The sequence below is a fragment of the Coregonus lavaretus genome (genome assembly GCF_964263955.1).
Source record: "Coregonus lavaretus genome assembly, chromosome: 19".
Classification (NCBI taxonomy): Eukaryota; Metazoa; Chordata; class Actinopteri; order Salmoniformes; family Salmonidae; genus Coregonus; species Coregonus lavaretus.
In genome coordinates, this window is record NC_140006.1 from 26,470,033 (window position 1) to 26,491,482 (window position 21,450).

Here is a 21,450-nt window from a genome sequence, read left to right on the forward strand (position 1 = left end):
TTGTACCAGGAAGTTGCACACAAAAAAAATCCCTACCATTTAACATATGAAGTTCCTCATTCTGTTAGATGAATGTAACTCTAATTGTCAGCTCTAATGAAGAGGTAGACATACGAAAGTTGAGGATTACAAACATTTTGTCTTTATTTGGATGAGCCGCTCAGCCGCATCTCCAACTAGTGACATTTGACAGGTAAATCTAGCCTATTTTATGGCATTGCACCTTTATTCTATGTATTTTCCTTGTCTACATTTTGTTTAAATCAAACAAGTCTTAATTGTATTTCTATAAACATAACGCTAGTCCATTTATTTGGCAATGTTGTCCACATTTTTGCTATAAAAAAAAATGTCATATGGTCCACTGAGCCGAGTGCACAAGTTAAAATTGTCCTTAAACCTCTGTCTGTACAACCCAGGGTGTTGCCTATGTTTTAGGAAGTGACATATTATTTCCAAAAATGTGTGGGGTTTAAAAGAAAGAATTTAAACTGCACTATGCAGCAGGTTCCCATCGCCCGCTCACATTTCACGATGGTGTGATCAGTGACCACGTTTACATGGGCACAGTATTCCGTATATAGTAGCTCATATCCCGCTTAGTCTTATTCGGGATAATCTGTTTACATGCACCTTTGATATCCCGCTCATGAGTATTCCTGTAACATGAATAAACAGAATAGGGGTTAAATGGAATAGTAACTCAAATATGGACACTGACTATAGGCCTATAACCTCTCATAATATAATATTAACTCCTGCAGAATGATGCATTTCTTGCAGTAAATTTATACAATAAATGTGTAAAGTAGCCTACTTAAGTAAAAATACTTTAAAGTACTACTTAAGTAGTTTTTTGGGGTATCTGTACTTTACTATTTATATTTTGTATTTGTATATTTAAAACCAAATACTTTTAGACTTTTACTCAAGTAGTATTTTACTGGGTGAATTTCACTTTTACTTGAATCATTTTCTTTTAAGGTATCTTTACTTTTACTCAAGTATGAAAATTGGGTACTTTTTCTATCAGTGTGTGCATGTAAACATGGTTATAGAGATAGATAGGGGACTCTAATGCGCACAAGCCCAGTTTATCATGAGCAGCGCAATTGAGGACTTTCACCATTTTTAAGTAGTCAACTGGGTGGGACTTCCTATGGGTTATGGAAGGGTCACATAATTCCATCCAGGTCACCAGGAAGGATCAGCCAATTAATTATACTTTTGAGCAAACATTCCATAACTGCAAGTGCCAGTAAATCACCAACCTTGGCATTATACATGTTCAAACAACACACTCCAGGTGGCAGTATAGAAGTAGTAGAAGAAGAAAATGGACTACTTCAAAATGGAGATGCTCCCACAGACGCCATAATGGAACAGGTACAAGGATGTGAAGTCTGAGTGTAATTGACACACCTGGCATGCGCATGCCCACATGCACTGTCCCCTCCACTAATCTAGGCCTACCCAAGTGTGTGAGGCATGGTTTAAAGCTGGAATCCTTAATGGTGAAATAGCCACGTCCGTTTGCGATGTTACTGCAAACAATGAACACTGTTTTTTCCCCTTGGACATCGTTGCTTGCACGATAGAACAGCACAATAAGTGCTGCGTTTGTTTTACCTGTTGCGTAATGCTCCTCAGCTCGGCAACAATAAACATAACAACGGTGGTGGGGTGGCCAGTGGCGCTGTTTCCACCTACTGTGGATTCCATCTTCAAGTTAATTTTTTATTTTCATCAATGTCTTTGTATTTATTCAACATTATTCAATGGAATTGCACTTTCTGCATTGTTTAACTAAATGAATTCCTAAAGATAGTAATAGTTGACATTAAACCTAAACAACACCAGACTTGGTTGAGAAATACATACATTATGCAGAGAGGGTTGTTCCTTGCAAAAGGCAGTGGCTGGTCAAATGAGGAAGTGTGCAGAAGCCACAGTAGCACGTAGCCTCTGTATACTTATTTTAATCTGTCCGGAGCCTTTACCTGTATCCTGTCAGTCATCTAAAAATACAGCCACAGCACTGAGACAGCCAGAGCCTGACACCCAAAGGACCCAACAGTGTAGTTGGGTTTGTTTTTCAGCATTTGATTCAGAGCACTAGAATGCATTATGTTGAATGCATTATTTTTATCACAGATATACAGTACCAGTCAAAAGCTTGGACAGACCAATTCGTTCCAGGGTTTTTCTTTATTTTTACTATTTTCTACATTGTAGAATAATAGTGAAGACATCAAAACTATGAAATGACACATATGGAATCATGTAGTAACCAGAAAAGTGTTCAACAAATAAAAATATATTTCTTCAAAGTAGCCACCCTTTGCCATGATGACAGCTTTGTACACTCTTGGCATTCTCTCAACCAGCTTCATGAGGAATGCTTTTCCAACAGTCTTGAAGGAGTTCTCATATATGCTGAGCACTTGTTGGCTGCTTTTCCTTCACTCTGCGGTCCAACTCATCCCAAACCATCTCAATTGGGTTGAGGTCGTGTGATTCTGGAGGCCAGGTCATCTGATGCAGCACTCCATCACTCTATTTCTTGGTCAAATAGACCTTACACAGCCTGGAGGTGTGTTTTGGGTCATTGTCCTGTTGAAAAACAAATTATAGTCCCACTAAGCGCAAACCAGATGGGATGGCGTATCGCTGCAGAATGCTGTGGTAGCCATACTGGTTAAGTGTGCCTTGAATTCTAAATATATCACTGACAGTGTCACCAGCAAACCACCCCCACACCATCACACCTCCTCCTCCATGCCATATTTTTCTCTCCCTCAGTTTTAGTAACACAGTAGTTTAAGATGAGGCAATAGGCCTATTGTGTTAATTCTATTATTTTGTAGCTCATAAGATAATACGATATTTATAACTTATAACTGAAATCCTTGGAGAATTCTCCTGGACACTGAGCATTGTCATTGGAGTGTGTAAACATGTTGTGACACAGTAAATCATGTGCTGCACCTGGTCCAGGTGAGCCGGCTGTAGAACCATGTTTTCTGCTGGTAGATAGAAAACGCGGCCTGTATCATGTCTATGGTATTAACCTACACAGCAGACAATGTAACATACCTAAAATTGTGACCTTTACAGTATAGTGCTCCAAACTGTGAGAGAGAGAGAGAGAGAGAGAGGAAGAGAGAGAGAGAGAGAGAGAGAGGAAGAGAGAGAGAGAGAGAGAGAGGAAGAGGGAGAGAGAGAGGAAGAGAGAGATACTGATACACAACCACTGCTGCTCACAACCCACTTGCTTCTATTTTGAGGTGTAACTTCATTTGCAGACACCGCTGAATCAAGTGGTGTTGTAGTACAGGAGAGGTTTCAACTCCCCTGAGAGAACATGTCTAACTGAGCCCAGTTGTTCAAACAGAAAGTGCCTAACTCAAAAATCCATACTTAGTTTATACAGGCTTGTTGCTCAGATACTGTATGTGTACTCTGTCTGAATACGAAATCATTTATCATTTCCAAGCCTAACAATGCCGAAGGACATAAAAAAACAAGTAAATCATTGATAATGCCTGTTAATGTTTGTGAATGAATAAAAGTTAAATGAGTGAGTGAGGCTTTGATCTGTGCTAGGTTGTGTGCTATCAATATTACGGCAAATAAATAGTTATATATTTTACAGTTATTGACACAGTTGACTCCTGATCAGTGCACTGTCATAAACTCTGCTGTGCACTGTCATAGTAACTTAGTCCCAAGCTACTGCAGTTCTACTTTACTTAATAACAAGTAATCTGTGTTTATGAGCAGTGGTCATCTGTGTACAGTCAGTCATGAACACTGCTAACACACACACACACACACATACAGTCAGTGTTTATCTTATGTTTGATGTATCATCTTTGTGATGTTTCCCATCCCTCATTCCTTATGGGCATTTAGCTGGAATATAGAGATGATGAATAACAAGCCATGTTCCAAATGCTATGTGCCCATCTGTGGTATTAACCAATGGGAAAGATGAGGTCAATACATTAAAGTTAGCTTCTGTGTCTTTCCCAACAGACAACATGGGTTGTAAAAAATCCAAGCTGAATGCCGGTCTGAATGGAGGTGTGCTTGATGGCAAGAACCGACAGCCAGTACGTCCCGACCAAACTGTAGATTTGAAAGATCACACCTGCAGTAAACCAAATGCTAAAGTAAGTACTAGTTTCAGGTGAAACAGTATTTTAGTAATCACTACAAAAAATCCCTGTCCTGGAAACAATTGACAAAATTGGTTAAAGTGCGTTGTTGATGAATCTTCGAATATTGACCATATTTTTTATTTAAATGGACGAAATAGCACACATTTCTCTGTCTCTTTCACTATCTCTTCACCTTAGATTCAAACTATTGTTCATAGATTAGCACAATAAAACCATAACAACATTTTGGCAAACTACGGTTCAGAAGTTCTGATATGAAATTATATCTTGATACAGAGTAACTCACCTCCTGGAGGTCTCCTGCCTGGTCAGGTATTCATGAATATGGAAGGTATGCTTGTTGCATTTCTTTATCGCACATTGTTACAGTAATGATGCAGAGCAAATATTGTATGATGGTTCCAGTTCTTTTGCAGTGCATTGTAATATTCCAATAACATTTGATTGCAGAGAAGTGTGTTCCCACTCTCTCCCCCCCTCTTTTCTAACACAGAGCAAAGCGAGTCTGGTAAAATAGCTATTGCAATATACCCATATGATGCAGTACATGCAGACGATTTGGGATTCAAGAAGGGCGAAAGGCTTAAGGTTCTTGAAGAGTAAGTGCCTGTTCTCCATATTATTACATTTGAGTGTGTTGGATTTTATGCATAAACCAACCCAATGTTGGACTAAGAGGAATATTGTTTTTGCAAGCATTTTATATAAAGATGATTACAGTGTCATCATTGAATAGAACACACTTAGAAAAAAAGGAGCTATCTAGAACCTTCGGATGTCCCCATAGGAGAACCCTTTGAAGAACCCTTTTTGGTTCCAATGAGAACCCTTTTGGGTTCCATGTAGGACCCTTTAGTTATACGTGGAACCCAAAAGGGTTCTCATTGGAACCAAAAAGGGTTCTCCAATGGGGACAGCTGAAGAACCCTTTTGGAACCCTTTTATTCTAAGAGTAGCTTGTTGTTGTGTCCCTTCCTTCATTGACATCATATGAATCGTAACTGTTTTCAGGCATGGTGAATGGTGGAAGGCTAGGTCTCTGACCACTAAGAAAGAAGGGTTCATACCCTCCAATTATGTTGCCGAGGCCAACACCATGGAGACAGAGGAGTGAGTGTCATTATCATAATGACTTTTACACATTTCTCTCAGCACCAACAAGGCTTTCTAGTCACCGTTAATAGATGCACATAGCTGTTATTTCATTCATTTCAGGGGAAGATTGGATGTCTAAATTGTGTCACTATAATATTGTTTTCTGCGTAGATGGTTTTTCAAGGATATTACAAGGAAGGACGCAGAGAGACAACTTTTGGCCCCTGCAAACAAAGCAGGATCTTACCTCATTCGTGAGAGTGAGACATCAAAAGGTAAGGACCCACTGGAGAAACTATGTCTCTCTAATGAAAAGAACTTGTCCATGATTCCCATACGTAAAATAATTTATGCACGCATGACTGTAAGTCATTTTTTGATAAAAGTATCTGCTAAATTGAATATATTATTATTTTATATATTATTCACTGTATTGTATTTGGATGTCTGAATGTATGAGTATGAGTATGATTGTGATTGTGTTTTTTCTCTTTATCAGGAAGTTATTCCATGTCTATCAGAGATGTGGATGCCCAGGGGACAGACGCTGTGAAACATTATAAGATCCGCATGCTGGATAACGGAGGCTTCTACATCTCTCCTAAAATCACATTTCCTGATATTGGCAGCATGATAAAACATTATTACAGTGAGTACCACTGTATTTGAGCCCACCTGTAATGTTGCACAAATGTAAATGTCTTGCTTGGTGACTTTACTTTGACTATTTATGACCTTAAATTAAGACATTTCAACTTCTCTATATACTAAAAGCACTCTGCTATGTCTCAACATCAGTTTGTGGTGTGATTGTCAGTACAATCAGATGGTCTCTGTCGAAAGCTGGAGAAGCCGTGTGATAAACCCAAAGCTCAGAAGCCATGGGACAAAGATGCCTGGGAGATCTCCAAGGAGTCCATCAAGATGGTGAAGAAACTGGGAGCAGGACAGTTTGGAGAAGTGTGGATGGGTGAGTCAATGAAATATACACTATATACACAAAAGTATGTGGACACACCTTCAAATTAGTGGATTCGGCTATTTCAACCACATCCGTTGCTGACAGGTGTATAAAATCGAGCACACCGCCATGCAATCTCCATGGACAAACATTGGCAGTAGAATGGCCTTACTGAAGAGCTCAGTGACTTTCAACGTGGCACCGTCATAGGATGCCACCTTTCCAACAAGTCAGTTTGTCAAATATCTGCCCTGCTAGAGCTGCCCGGTCAACTGTAAGTGCTGTTATTGTGAAGTGGTAATGCTTAGGAGCAACAACGGCTCAGCCGCTAAGTGGTAGGCCACACAAGCTCACAGAACGGGACCGCCGAGTGCTGAAGCGCGTAGTACGTAAAAATCGTCTGTCCTTGGTTGCAACACTCACTACCGAGTTCCAAACTGCCTGGGGAAGCAACGTCAGCATAAGAACTGTTCGTCGGGAGTTTCATGAAATGGGTTTCCATGGCCGAGCAGCTGCACACAAGCCTAAGATCACCATGCGTAATGCCAAGCGTCGACTGGAGTGGTGTAAAGCTCGCCGCCATTGGACCCAATCGAACACCTTTGGGATGAATTTGAACGCTGACTGCGAGCCAGGCCTAATTGCCCAACATCAGTGTCCGACCTCACTAATGCTCTTGTGGCTGAATGGAAGCAAGTCCCTGCAGCAATGTTCCAACATCTAGTGGAAACCTTCCCAGAAGAGTGGAGGCTGTTATAGCAGCAAAGGGGGGACCAACTCCATATTAATGCCCATGGTTTTGGAATAAAATGTTCGATGAGTAGGTGTCCACATACTTTTGGTCATGTAGTGTACACCCTGTGTGCTTGATTGTGTTTGTACTGTATATGTGTGTGTGAGTGTGCAGAATGTAGGCTAGTAGTGATTATCAGATATTAAAATTAGTAAGTAATCTTTATTGTAATAAAAATGGATGCATGAGTCATGGCAGACGTTTGGTCAGAATCCTCCATTGTTATTTAATACTATCACTTTAATGTGGTGTAATTGTATCAGGGGTAGGGCAGCTGAGACAGACAGGCATAGTCAAATGTTGATCTTACTGTCTCTATGAGATTGTTAGCAGCCTTAGAGAGTGGAGGGATGGGACTGGTACTAGGAGCTGTGGACACTGTTATCAGAGGCATCTGTAGAGGAAATGTATGTGTCTAACGTCGAATTTGCATTGGATTTTATTATTATTCATGCATTACCTTCCTGCACCTCGGCCTTGATGAATTGCAGGACATTTTTGGCATTGCAAATATACAAATGGACTGTGGGGCCTCCTGTACTGCGCTCAAGATGTTTCCTTCGTTTTCTCTGACCTCTCTGACCATTAAGGGCTTTTCCTATGGCATAGTGAGCCAGACAGATGGAACCGTCGAAAGTCCTGTTTCCTCTCATTCACCTCCATTTGTTATGTCTCTGGAGAGTTGTCTCCTTTTCTCTATACAAAACGAGGAATTAAAAGAGGCTTAGATGGGGGTGAAGTTCAGGGCTTGTTCAGCTAGCACGGTGGAAACACAATAGAGTTGTAGGAGACTTATGTGATAAAGAAATGCTATTCTAGACGGAGGGTTCAAAATGCTCAAACTTGTACTGAACTCCACTGGTTAGTCAGTAATACATACAGAGAAACTCTCTAGCTTGTATTTTATTAGTTTACATCCCAAATGGCACCCTATTCCCTACATAGTGCACTACTTTTGACCAGAGCTCCATGGTCCCTGGTTAAAAGTAGTACACTATATTTTTTAATTTTACCTTTATTTAACTAGGCAAGTCAGTTAAGAACAAATTCTTATTTACAATGATGGCCTACACCGGCCAAACCCGGACGACGCTGGGCCAATTGTGCGCCGCCCTATGGGACTCCCAATCACGGCCGGTTGTGATACAGCCTGGAATCGAACCAGGGGTCTGTAGTGACGCCTCAAGCACTGAGATGCAGTGCCTTAGACCGCTGCGCCACTCGGGAGCCCGAGAATATATAGTGAGTTATTGTTTTCAAATCGAATTACATTTTATTGGTCACGTGCCGAATACAACAGGTGTAGACTTTACAGTGAAACGTATGTACGAGCCCATTCCCAACAATGCAGAGTTAAAAATATTTGCTAAATAAAAAAGGAAATAGTAACACAATAAAAACAATAATGAGGCTACAGTATATACAAGGAGTACCGGTACCGAGTCAATGTGCAGGGGTACGTGGTAATACAGTATGTACAGTGGGGGAAAAAAAGTATTTAGTCAGCCACCAATTGTGCAAGTTCTCCCACTTAAAAAGATGAGAGATGCCTGTAATTTTCATCATAGGTACACGTCAACTATGACAGACAAAATGAGAAAAAAAAATCCAGAAAATTACATTGTAGGATTTTTAATGAATTTATTTGCAAATTATGGTGGAAAATAAGTATTTGGACAACAACAAAAGTTTCTCAATACTTTGTTATATACCCTTTGTTGGCAATGACACAGGTCAAACGTTTTCTGTAAGTCTTCACAAGGTTTTCACACACTGTTGCTGGTATTTTGGCCCATTCCTCCATGCAGATCTCCTCTAGAGCAGTGATGTTTTGGGGCTGTCGCTGGGCAACACAGACTTTCAACTCCCTCCAAAGATTTTCTATGGGGTTGAGATCTGGAGACTGGCTAGGCCACTCCAGGACCTTGAAATGCTTCTTACGAAGCCACTCCTTCAATGCCCGGGCGGTGTGTTTGGGATCATTGTCATGCTGAAAGACCCAGCCACATTTCATCTTCAATGCCCTTGCTGATGGAAGGAGGTTTTCACTCAAAATCTCACGATACATGGCCCCATTCATTCTTTCCTTTACACGGATCAGTCGTCCTGGTCCCTTTGCAGAAAAACAGCCCCAAAGCATGATGTTTCCACCCCCATGCTTCACAGTAGGTATGGTGTTCTTTGGATGCAACTCAGCATTCTTTGTCCTCCAAACACGACGAGTTGAGTTTTTACCAAAAAGTAATATTTTGGTTTCATCTGACCATATGACATTCTCCCAATCCTCTTCTGGATCATCCAAATGCACTCTAGCAAACTTCAGACGGGCCTGGACATGTACTGGCTTAAGCAGGGGGACACGTTTCGCACTGCAGGATTTGAGTCCCTGGCGGCGTAGTGTGTTACTGATCGTAGGCTTTGTTACTTTGGTCCCAGCTCTCTGCAGGTCATTCACTAGGTCCCCCCGTGTGGTTCTGGGATTTTTGCTCACCGTTCTTGTGATCATTTTGACCCCACGGGGTGAGATCTTGCGTGGAGCCCCAGATCGAGGGAGATTATCAGTGGTCTTGTATGTCTTCCATTTCCTAATAATTGCTCCCACAGTTGATTTCTTCAAACCAAGCTGCTTACCTATTGCAGATTCAGTCTTCCCAGCCTGGTGCAGGTCTACAATTATGTTTCTGGTGTCCTTTGACAGCTCTTTGGTCTTGGCCATAGTGGAGTTTGGAGTGTGACTGTTTGAGGTTGTGGACAGGTGTCTTTTATACTGATAACAAGTTCAAACAGGTGCCATTAATACAGGTAACGAGTGGAGGACAGAGGAGCCTCTTAAAGAAGAAGTAACAGGTCTGTGAGAGCCAGAAATCTTGCTTGTTTGTAGGTGACCAAATACTTATTTTCCACCATAATTTGCAAATAAATTCATTAAAAATCCTACAATGTGATTTTCTGGATTTTTTTCCCTCAATTTGTCTGTCATAGTTGAAGTGTACCTATGATGAAAATTACAGGCCTCTCTCATCTTTTTAAGTGGGAGAACTTGCACAATTGGTGGCTGACTAAATACTTTTTTTCCCCACTGTACATGTGGGTAGGGGTAAAAGTAACTAGGCAATGAGGATATATAATAAACAGAGTAACAGCAGCGTATGTGAAGAGTGTGAAAGTGTGTCTATGTGTGAGTGTGTGTGTGGCGTCAATATGCATGTGTGAGTGTGTGTGTGTGTGTGTGTTGGAATGTCAGTGTAGTATGTGTGAGTGTGTGGGTAGAGTCTAGTGAGTGTGCATAGAGCCAGTGCAAGAGAGTCTCTCTGGTAGTTCCATTATCATTCCCCAGAGATGTCATACAGTTGATTTTTGTTCAGAGGGTAGGGAAGCTGCAACACAGGAAAATGTATCTGTCTCAACCCACTGGGCACAGACGTCATTTCAATGTCTAGTTTTGATTTACATTTGGTTGAGTTGTCAACTAAAATTAATTCAACGTGAAATCAACAGAAAAAATGTAGGTTAAAAGAAGGAATTCCCTTACATTGATGACTTTTTGAAAATCTAATCAATTTTCCATGTTGATTCAACATCATCACATATTTATTTATTTTTAAGACATGGAAACAGTTTTTCTTCCCACATGGGAAGGCTCCTGGGGCCTCATTTATCAACCGTGTGTAAATATCGTACGTGGACAGTCTAGGATTTACTTGCACCACAAGTTATTGGAATTTAGCAAACTATCGCACGCAACACGCATGTTTTCATTGATAAATCAGAGCCATATTATACTTGTGCAAGCTGGAACGTCTCATAGGGCAGGAGCCTATCTCCTGTTTCTGTAGCGTGAGGCAGCTTAATGTACAAGTACAGGATGCTAGTCTATCGCAGGGCCTTACCCCCAATATATCTCCTTAATGCTGAGTGCCAAGCAGAGATGCATCCGGTCCCATTTTTACAGTCTTTGGTATGACTCGACCGGGGATCAAACTCACACTCTAACCACAAAGCCACTAAGTTGGTTGACTTGTCAATTAACGATATTTCAACATGAAATCAACAAAAACTGTCACCATGTCATGGAATTTAGGTTCAAAGTTGTGTGGAAAAAACACGAAATTCCCTTACGTTGATGAATTTTTGCAAATCCAATCAGTTTTCCACGTTGATTCAACGTGATCACATAATTTGGTTGTTGTTGAAATTATGTGGAAATAACATTGATTCAACCAGTTTTTGCTAAGTGGGATACTTTAACATACTGCCAAGGCTACCGGTCTATTTACTTTGGAGCATGCTTGGCTATTGAATGAGCGATTGATAAATGGTAGCCTACTATTTGTTGTGTAGCAGGAATAATTTAAACCAGTTATGTCAGAAAAGGAGAGACCTGTCCTGCAATATGATTATGATTTAGGCCTATATAATAAAATATATTAGACTTCATGCTGCTATGCGATCTCCTTACCAACAGCAAATGCATCAGTTTTACCATTAGGCCTACATTTTAATGTTTTTATTAGCCTACCATTATTATAATCAAACATTTCCCCCAAACGAACAATAAGAACAGAAGTTGAGAGTGGAGATACGCACACTTTCCCGTCAAGTTCAAATTGTATAAATACCAACCTTTGCAAGGTTTAGAGTATTTTTTGTGCGCACGCACATTGATAAATGAGGCCTTGCTGTCTACTTTTAGCTCTGTCAAACAAACTCATGTTTTCTGAACTGTTACAGCTTAATTCTTCAATTCTATTTATTGAGCATTTATTACGCTGCAGTCCCAAGTCCCTAGTGTTCGAGTCCGAGTCCAAGCCGGAGTCCTTTATACTCAAGTCATGAGTTGAGTCACAAGTCCCTTGGTAGTGCCATACATTGCTGTCCAACCATTTTTTAAAGCTAACTTTCATTACACTGTTTCACATTTGTAAGGCTAAATATATATTACAGCTATCTAACATTTGGTGTTGTAGCTAGTATGTTGAATTAAGAGAGAGGTTTACTGACAGCAAAGTCACAAGTGGTCGAGTCCAAGTTCAAGTCTGAGTCACCACTGGTCGAGTCCGAGTCGAGTTACGAGTCATAAAAATCGTGACTTGAGTCCAAGTCTGAGTCCTGGATGTGAGTACTACAACACTGCTTAGCACTGGCATTGGTTCCCTTGTTGCTAAGTCATGTGAGACAGTATGCATGTCACCTGTTTATGTGAAATCTTCCAATCAAAATGTCATTCAAATAAAAAAAGAGACAAAAAGATACAGTAGGTACAGTGGCTTGCAAAAGTATTCACCCCCCTTGGCATTTTTCCTATTTTGTTGCCTTACAACCTGGAACCTGGGGGGGTTTGTATCATTGATTTACACAACATTTTTTTGCGAAACAAACAAGAAATTAGACAAAAAAAACAGAAAACTTGAGTGTGCATAACTATTCACCCTACCAAAGTCAATACTTTGTAGAGCCACCTTTTGCAGCAATTACAGCTGCAAGTCTCTTGGGGTATGTCTCTATAAGCTTGCCCATTCTTCAAGGCAAAACTGCTCCAGCTCCTTCAAGTTGGATGGGTTCCGCTGGTGTACAGCAATCTTTAAGTCATACCACAGATTCTCAATTGGATTGAGGTCTGGGCTTTGACTAGGCCATTCCAAGACTTTTAAATGTTTCCCCTTAAACCACTCGAGTGTTGCTTTAGCAGTATGCTTAGGGTCATTGTCCTGCTGGAAGGTGAACCTCCGTCCCAGTCTCAAATCTCTGGAAGACTGAAACAGGTTTCCCTCAAGAATTTCCCTGTATTTAGCGCCATCCATCATTCCTTCAATTCTGACCAGTTTCCCAGTCCCTGCCGATGAAAAACATCCCCACAGCATGATGCTGCCACCACCATGCTTCACTGTGGGGATGGTGTTCTCGGGATGATGAGAGGTGTTGGGTTTGCGCCAGACATAGCGTTTTCCTTGATGGCCAAAAAGCTCAATTTTAGTCTCATCTGACCAGAGTACCTTCTTCCATATGTTTGGAGAGTCTCCCACATGCCTTTTGGCGAACACCAAATGTGTTTGCTTATACTTTTCTTTAAGCAATGGCTTTTTTTCTGGCCACTCTCCCGTAAAGCCCAGCTCTGTGGAGTGTACGGCTTAAAGTGGTCCTATGAACAGATACTCCAATCTCCACTGTGGAGCTTTGCAGCTCCTTCAGGGTTATCTTTGGTCTCTTTGTTGCCTCTCTGATGAATGCCCTCCTTGCCTGGTCCGTGAGTTTTGGTGGGCGGCCCTCTCTTGGCAGGTTTGTTGTGGTGCCATATTCTTTCCATTTTTTATAATGGATTTTAATGGTGCTCCGTGGGATGTTCAAAGTTTCTGATATTTTTTTATAACCCAACCCTGATCTGTACTTCTCCACAACTTTGTCCCTGACGCTTGCTTGGTGGTGCCCCTTGCTTAGTGGTGTTGCAGACTCTGGAGCCTTTCAGAACAGGTGTATATATACTGAGATCATGTGACACATAGATTGCACACAGGTGGACTTTATTTAACTAATTATGTGACTTCTGCAGGTAATTGGTTCCACCAGATCTTATTTAGGGGCTTCATAGCAATACATATGCACGCACCACTTTTCCGTTATTTATTTTTTAGAATTTTTTGAAACAAGTAATTCTTTTCATTTCACTTCACCAATTTGGACTATTTTGTGTATGTTCATTACATGAAATCCAAATAAAAATCCATTTAAATTACAGGTTGTAATGCAACAAAATAGGAAAAACGCCAAGGGGTAGGAATACTTTTGCAAGGCACTGTAGCCCTAGAGGTCAGAAAACAGTGGGCAGTAGTCGTACAATATGTATGAGGAGGTTTATACTTCATACTGAGAAAATCCCTCCTTGTTGCAGCGTTCTACAACAACACGACCAAGGTGGCAGTGAAGACGCTGAAGCCAGGCACCATGTCAGCTGAGGCCTTCATGGACGAGGCTAACCTGATGAAGACCCTGCAACACGACAGACTGGTGCGCCTCTACGCTGTCGTCACCAAGATCGAGCCCATCTACATCATCACAGAGTACATGTCCAACGGTAACACACACTCAGTCCAATTCCTTCAAGACAGACCTCTTGGTTTCAAACACTATTTTGTGGCCAACATGGACTGTTTTCATCAATACATAATACAGAAGTTACAGAAGTGTTCTGTAAGTCACCTTTGCATATTTTCATTGGTTTGGTTTCTATTCCTCAATTTTGTTTCTTTACCTTTTGTAGGTAGCCTCTTAGATTTCCTAAAAAGTGAGGCGGGCTGCAAAGTACTGCTACCTAAGCTAATCGATTTTTCTGCACAGGTAATGCGTGTTCTTCTTACATCTCTCTATGTCTCAATGATTAAGAGCATTGCTCTTTCTAGACTCTTTCCTTTTAAGAAATAGATGCTGATGTCACTTTTTCCATTGGTAAACCAGAAAGAGGAACAGAATACCATGTTTTTTTACACTTTCCAAATGAGCTGCAACAAACTAAGAACATAGAAGTGCCAAGTGAAGACCATCCAGTGGTCCCTCACACACCCCATGGAAGTAGAAGAAATTAGGTTAAACCAAACCGTCAATACACAAAATTATGATTAACCAGTGGAGGCTGCTGAGGGGAGGACAGCTCATGATAATGGCTGGAACGGAGCAAATGGAATGGCATCAATCACATACAAACCATGTGTTTGATGTATTTGATACCATTCCACCTATTCCGCTCCAGCCATTACCACAAACCCGTCCTCCTCAATTAAGGTGCCACCAACCTCCTGTGTGATTAACATGTACCATTGATAATATGCCTACCCAAAGAAGTAAACTACCTAAAAAAGGATAAAATATTAACCAAAATACCTCATGCCATGTCAGTACACTTGAGATACTAATTAGATGGGGTAAATTCAGAATTAACTTTAATCAGGTAATTGTGGAATGTCAGTTCTGGGGAAAACTGCATCAAACCACAGTTGCATATCCTCTTAGTGAAAGAGGATGCCGTTTATGAAATGAAACACTTGTCCCTTCCCTCAAATGGACAACCACTCCTCAGCTCAGCTCACTTAAACCCGTTGAGTACTAACAAAGTCAAATGGTTGGTAGCTAATTCAATTCTAACCAGACGTAAAACACATACATTAACTATGTTGTGCAGCATTGCAAATTACTATACTGAATTTTAGTCAGAAGAGGAGGAGTCTAGTTAATAACCATTTTTCAGTACTGTTTTATGGGAACACAACAACACAAGTCAGAGAGTCGGAAAGTTCTACTGAGTTGGGTTGAGTGCTCAATTGAGTTTCATTTTAGAAAATACTTTAGGTACTTCATTAATCCCTGAGGGGAAATGTCATCCTTTTTCAGATTGCAGAGGGCATGGCGTACATTGAGAAAAAGAACTACATCCACCGTGACCTGAGAACAGCCAATGTCCTGGTGTCTGAGAGTTTGCTGTGTAAAATAGCTGACTTTGGCCTGGCCAGAGTCATCGAGGATGACCAGTATACAGCCAGAGAGGGTAAGCTTCCAGTCTGTGCATGCTAGAATTAGTCAGTACAGTATTACACTGGCCAAAATGTTATGCATGTTGTGTTTCATGTGATAACTGTCATAACTGATTCAAAAGATCTGTCTAGTGTTTGACTGAGAAAGAGAAATTCCCTGGTGTTTTGAAGAGTTGTATTACAGTAGTGTAATTGTGTATTTGTAGAGACCAGAAGTACATCCATTCCCTCGAGACATGTTGTTGTTTATCTAAGGGACCAGGTCGTCACTAGTTGCCACAGCCACAAAGTCATAATTATGGCTAAACCCCACCCATTTCTACAATTTATCTTCTTAAAATCTGATTTCAAAACTAACACTAACACAAACCTTAACCACACTGCTACCGTTATGCCTAACCCTAACTTTAAATTAAGACCAAACATTTTTTGTTTTCATGGATTTTTATGATATAGCCAATGTTGACTTTGTGGCTGTGGTAATTTGCATATTGTGTGTTTTTTTTATTCTCATGCCAATCAGGAAGTAGAGGTCAATTTCAGCAATGTCAACATGTCAGAAGGAAACCTGCTATCAACACATATTGCATAGTTAATACAGACCTGGTTTGTACAAGAATGTTTCTGTCAGCATGTACAGCATGTAACATTACTTTGTTTTTCCTCCTGCAGTATTGATAGGCCTATATCAGTGTCAGAAACTCTTTCCCCCTCTGAATAATGTGAGTGTTTGTCCATTACAGGAGCTAAGTTTCCCATCAAGTGGACGGCACCAGAGGCCATCAACTATGGCTCCTTCACCATCAAATCAGACATGTGGTCCTTCGGAGTCCTCCTGTATGAAATCATTACCTATGGAAAAATACCTTACCCTGGTAATTACATGCAACCTTACACACAAACGCACACAATCAGTTAATATTTAAGACTAGCTACCCAAGACTGATTTTCCAACAACATGCTGCAAAATTTGGAGCTTGAATGCACTCAATAATAGGTGAGCAGATATTTATCGCCATCTACTGGTTAATGAAAGATGTTGCAAGAGATCATTGGGGTGTTTTCTCCAGATAAGGACCCCTGTCTTTGCTTTGATGGCATTTATTGTGATGTGTTAACAAATACCAAAATATCTGACTTTCTTTTATTTTATTCCTCTATTGCTCAACCATTTTCTCTACATAAATAAGAATTGGTCATGTTTGCTTCTTTCAATTTAGGTGGAACTGCTTTTCAGAGTTCCTGCTTCTTTTCACTTCTGATTCTTTGTTCCCTTTTTCCTTTTCTAGGGATGAGCAATGGTGAGGTGATGACATCAGTGCAGAGAGGTTATAGAATGCCCTGCCCTGAGAACTGTCCCAACGAGCTCTATGAGATCATGACCACCTGCTGGAAGAGCAAGCCAGAGGACAGGCCCACATTTGACTACATCCAGAGTGTCCTGGATGATTTCTACACCGCCACTGAGGGCCAGTACCAACAGTAGCAGTAGAAAGTCAATGTCTGAGTCCCAAATGGCACCCTATTTCCTTAATAGTGCACTACTGTTGGGCTCTATGGTCAAAAGTTGTGCACTGTATAGGGAATAGAGTGCCATTTGGGATGTAAAATGTCTGCCAATGTGCTGGTTTCGTCAATCCACCAGCAAAACAATCAGTTATTCAGCAGAGCGAGATATTGTCGGACATGTTGACTGCTTGTTTATTTGTTAAGCAAGCTAAAGATTCACCTTTGAATTCAACTTCATATTGAAGTATAAACCTGCTAGTAAACTTCAGCATTTTTACAGAGAATGATCACAAATAATGTACTGAATCTGTTACAAACAGGAAGAATCATCACATTGAACACAAAACTGATATTTTACCACATATTTATTATAATTTTAGCCATAGCTTGTTGAATTCAATCAGCATTTTTACCAGTACTATTAAAAGTATTTTTCTTTGCACTGTTACATTTCAAGGTACATTTATTGATATTTAGCAGCTGATCTTTTGGACTATTTCTGAATTTGGGGCATTAACTGATGTAAATTATGTTTCTGTTTAATCGTATTAATATTAAGGCTGTCACGAGAGACTAATGATTTACTAATGTGATGTATATTTGATGTGTTGTTTTTTACAATGAGATTGATGTGAGTGACATGACCATGTGTGTGATTAGTAAGCATTTCACTGTAATGTCTACACCTGTTGTATTCGGCGTATGTGGCAAATAAAATTTGATTTCATTTGATTACTGTGCTCTGAATAAATGCCAAAGATCTATATCAATAAACTATCAAATCATTTTTGGCCAGGTCGTCTTTTTTGTAGTAGAGCATGTCAGACGTTTAAAATGTCTCCAGGGGTTATGTGTGATGTAATTTGAAAATGTAATTGATTTCCAGAGCAGATCATTACAGTTGATTGACTTCAAAAACACGGAAGATGATATTGATATCAGGGCGTTCAGTATGAGAAAAAAAACCCGAGATAGTTAGAGGATGCAACACTGTATCTGTCCCATTATGATTCTGTGAGCGCATGGGCAGCGCCATAGACCTTGCCAGCTTGTAGTCCTAAAAAACGGAAATGAATACCTCTGGTTCGTTCAGCCAATCCTATGGGGAAAAATAATGGGGTTTTGGGATAAAAGCCAAAAATAAGGTTAACTCAGGCATAGGAGATCTTATCCACTGAGTATACCAAATATTAAGAACACCTACTCTTTTAATTACATAGACTGACCAGGTGAATCAAGGTGAAAGCGAGGATCCCTTATTGATGTCACTTCAGTGTAGATGAAGGGGAGGGGACAGGTTAAAAAAAGATTTTTAAGCCTTGAGAAAATTGAGACATGGATTGTGTATGTGTGCCATTCAGAGGGTGAATGGGCAAAACAAAAGATTGAAGTGCCTTTAAACAGGGTATGGTAATAGGTGCCAGGCGCACCGGTTTGTGTCAAGAACTGCAGCGCTGTTGGGTTTTTCACGCTCAACAGTTTCCCGTGTGTATCAGGAATGGTCTGCCACCCAAAGGACATCCAGCCAACTTGACACAACTGTGGGAAGCATCGGAGTCAACATGGGCCAGCATCCCTGTGGAATGCTTTCGACACCTTGTAGTGTCCATGCCCCAATGCATTGAGGCTGTTCTGGGGGAGGGGTGCAACTCAATATAAGGAAGGTGTTCCTAATGTTTAGTACACTCAGTGTACGTTTTGTTCTATGAGATCATATCAGTCAGTTAACATGACCTTTATGAATTATGAAGACCTTATGTGCTTTATGGGCTTGTTTTGATTACATAAATGGTTAAACATTTACAAAAAGTGACTTTAGCTAATGAAGATTATCTCATAGAACAAAACATAAGGTCTCCTAAACCCGTCTTTACCACAGACCTTATTTTCGGCGTTTAAACGAATCCATGCAACAACAAAAAAACATTCATTTTACATTTTTAGCAGACGCTCTTATCCAGAGCGACTTTACAGTTAGTGAGTGCATACATTACTTTTGTTTCATACTGGCCCCCCGTGGGAATCGAACCCACAACCCTGGCGTTGCAAGCGCCATGCTCTACCAACTGAGCTACACATAGGCTTTGGCCAACGAGCCATGGCGGAGTTAGCCTCCGTTAGTGCCTACAAAAAGACACCATTACTATTGCTCTCTATTGAGTCTATCTCCATTTTGAAGTAGTCAATGTTATCTTTCTACTACTTCTATGAGTTGGTAAAAAAAACTAAAAGGTTGTATACTGCCACCTGGAGTGTGTTGTTTTGAACAAGTATAAAGCGACGGTTGGTGATTTACTGCCACCTGCAGTTATGGAATGTTTGCACGAACGAGTATAATCCATTGGCTGATCCCTCTTGATGACCTGGATGGAATTATGTGATTCTTCCTTAACTCATAGGAAGTCCCACCCAGTTGACTACTTAAAAATGGTGAAAGTCCTTAATGGCGCTGCCCATGCAAAAACTGGCTTTTGGGCAATAGAGTCCTCTATCTTTCTTTATGGAAAAATTGTAGGGTGAATTCGGAATAAGTGGGACACTTTTTGCATTTCCGTCTTCTGTAACCTCTTTTGACATCTATCCAACATATTAGCCCAACACATTATACATTTCTGAAATCCTCAAGATGTTTCCTAATCACACACACACACAAAACGTATATATCATATTCACAGGATGCATGACACACACATTTGTGTACACTGAGTCAAAACCATATTTTCAGTTTGCATTTGGTAGACTGGGAAAGCAGGTTAGATAAACTGTGACACCATTATTATAGTCCTAATTGTACCCCAATGACAATTCTATTCAATTTTGTGTGATTAGGAAACATCAGAGGATTTCAGAAATGTATCATGTGTTGGGCTAATATGTTGGATAAATGTCTGAAGAGCTTACAGGAGACGGAAATGTAAAGTGTCCCACTTTTTCCTGAATTCACTCAAATAACAGTACTAATAACAGTACTACATGAAAAAAAGTACAGGATATAATATTACAAGAATCAGAGCCCTGCCTAACCTAAGTAAAAATGGTCCCTATTGTAAACTGGAGCTCTTTCCTACATTGGAAAAGCCTTTAAGACTGTCCCACTTTAGCTACTCCATGCTGTCCCACTTTAGCTACTCCATGCTGTCCCACTTTAGCTACTCCATGCTGTCCTACTTTAGCTACTCCATGCTGTCCTACTTTAGCTACTCCATGCTGTCCTACTTTAGCTACTCCATGCTGTCCCACTTTAGCTACTCCATGCTGTCCCACTTTAGCTACTCCATGCTGTCCTACTTTAGCTACTCCATGCTGTCCTACTTTAGCTACTCCATGCTGTCCTACTTTAGCTACTCCATGCTGTCCTACTTTAGCTACTCCATGCTGTCCCACTTTAGCTACTCCATGCTGTCCCACTTTAGCTACTCCATGCTGTCCTACTTTAGCTACTCCATGCTGTCCTACTTTAGCTACTCCATGCTGTCCTACTTTAGCTACTCCATGCTGTCCTACTTTAGCTACTCCATGCTGTCCTACTTTAGCTACTCCATGCTGTCCCACTTTAGCTACTCCATGCTGTCCCACTTTAGCTACTCCATGCTGTCCTACTTTAGCTACTCCATGCTGTCCTACTTTAGCTACTCCATGCTGTCCTACTTTAGCTAGCAGCTATGGTTGGTAAAGCTGGACAACAACAAAAATGACTGAATTACAAAATTGCCTACTTTTTTATGTATTTTGATGTATCAGTACATAGTATGCACATTTACATCACAATTCAGTTTTATAAACCTTAACCACATATGTTCCATTATATTGATCAGATACTCCATTGGCTGCTCTAACAATTAAAATAAATGTCTTCAAAAAGGCAGTCGGGGGAGGCAAGATCAGCTGGGATCATTCTAGCCAATGAGAGGGCAGATACCACAATGGTCCTTGCTAACCCGGAATCCTACGGACATTCCTACCCCAATGAAGTTGAAATGTAAAATGGTTAGCCAGTTAAGTTCACAACCGTTTTGCACTGTTTCGCTCTGGTTTTAGTCAACAAGAGGGCAATATTTTATTCATATAGTAGTGTTTCCCCCCCTAGAAAGCTATGACCTTTGGCTTTCACCTGGAAATGTTTATTATGTCTGTGAACAAAACACTTTTCAACCCATATGATCTAGTACACAATTAAAGTATAATAAAACATATACAAATAGGATGGTATGATTAAAAAAAAGTGAATGAATAAGCCTTTTCATACTTTATAATGTCCATATACAGTATAGTTATAATCTGTTTTAGGAACATCTACCCAAAATATTTCACGTTCTTTATTACTTTACCAAACATATGACATTAGTGATAGTCAAAATCTGTTAAACATGTGAACGTCTAAATTAACAT

The 21,450-nt window shown here is 40.4% G+C and overlaps 1 protein-coding gene across 1 annotated transcript; it reads left to right on the forward strand.

The window, feature by feature from the left end:
* The first annotated feature begins 58 nt into the window (after positions 1 to 58).
* On the forward strand, positions 59 to 17,847 carry LOC311146233 (tyrosine-protein kinase Lyn-like). The gene is made up of 13 exons (XM_084182738.1): positions 59 to 193; positions 4,039 to 4,175; positions 4,461 to 4,515; positions 4,678 to 4,783; positions 5,196 to 5,294; positions 5,451 to 5,554; positions 5,779 to 5,928; positions 6,097 to 6,249; positions 13,920 to 14,102; positions 14,289 to 14,365; positions 15,413 to 15,566; positions 16,296 to 16,427; positions 16,842 to 17,847. Exons 2-13 carry the CDS (start codon positions 4,044 to 4,046, stop codon positions 17,036 to 17,038), a joined length of 1,542 nt encoding a protein of 513 aa, XP_084038864.1. The 5' UTR covers positions 59 to 193; positions 4,039 to 4,043; the 3' UTR covers positions 17,039 to 17,847.
* Positions 17,848 to 21,450: the final 3,603 nt, after the last annotated feature.

Excerpts from the sequence above, each read along its gene's own strand:
- LOC311146233 (XM_084182738.1), top strand. The coding sequence starts at position 4,044 with ATGGGTTGTAAAAAATCCAAGCTGAATGCCGGTCTGAATGGAGGTGTG. Across the intron at positions 4,176-4,460 it reads GCAGTAAACCAAATGCTAAA|AGTAACTCACCTCCTGGAGG; the intron begins GTAAGTACTAGT and ends ATCTTGATACAG. Across the intron at positions 5,929-6,096 it reads CATGATAAAACATTATTACA|TACAATCAGATGGTCTCTGT; the intron begins GTGAGTACCACT and ends TGTGATTGTCAG.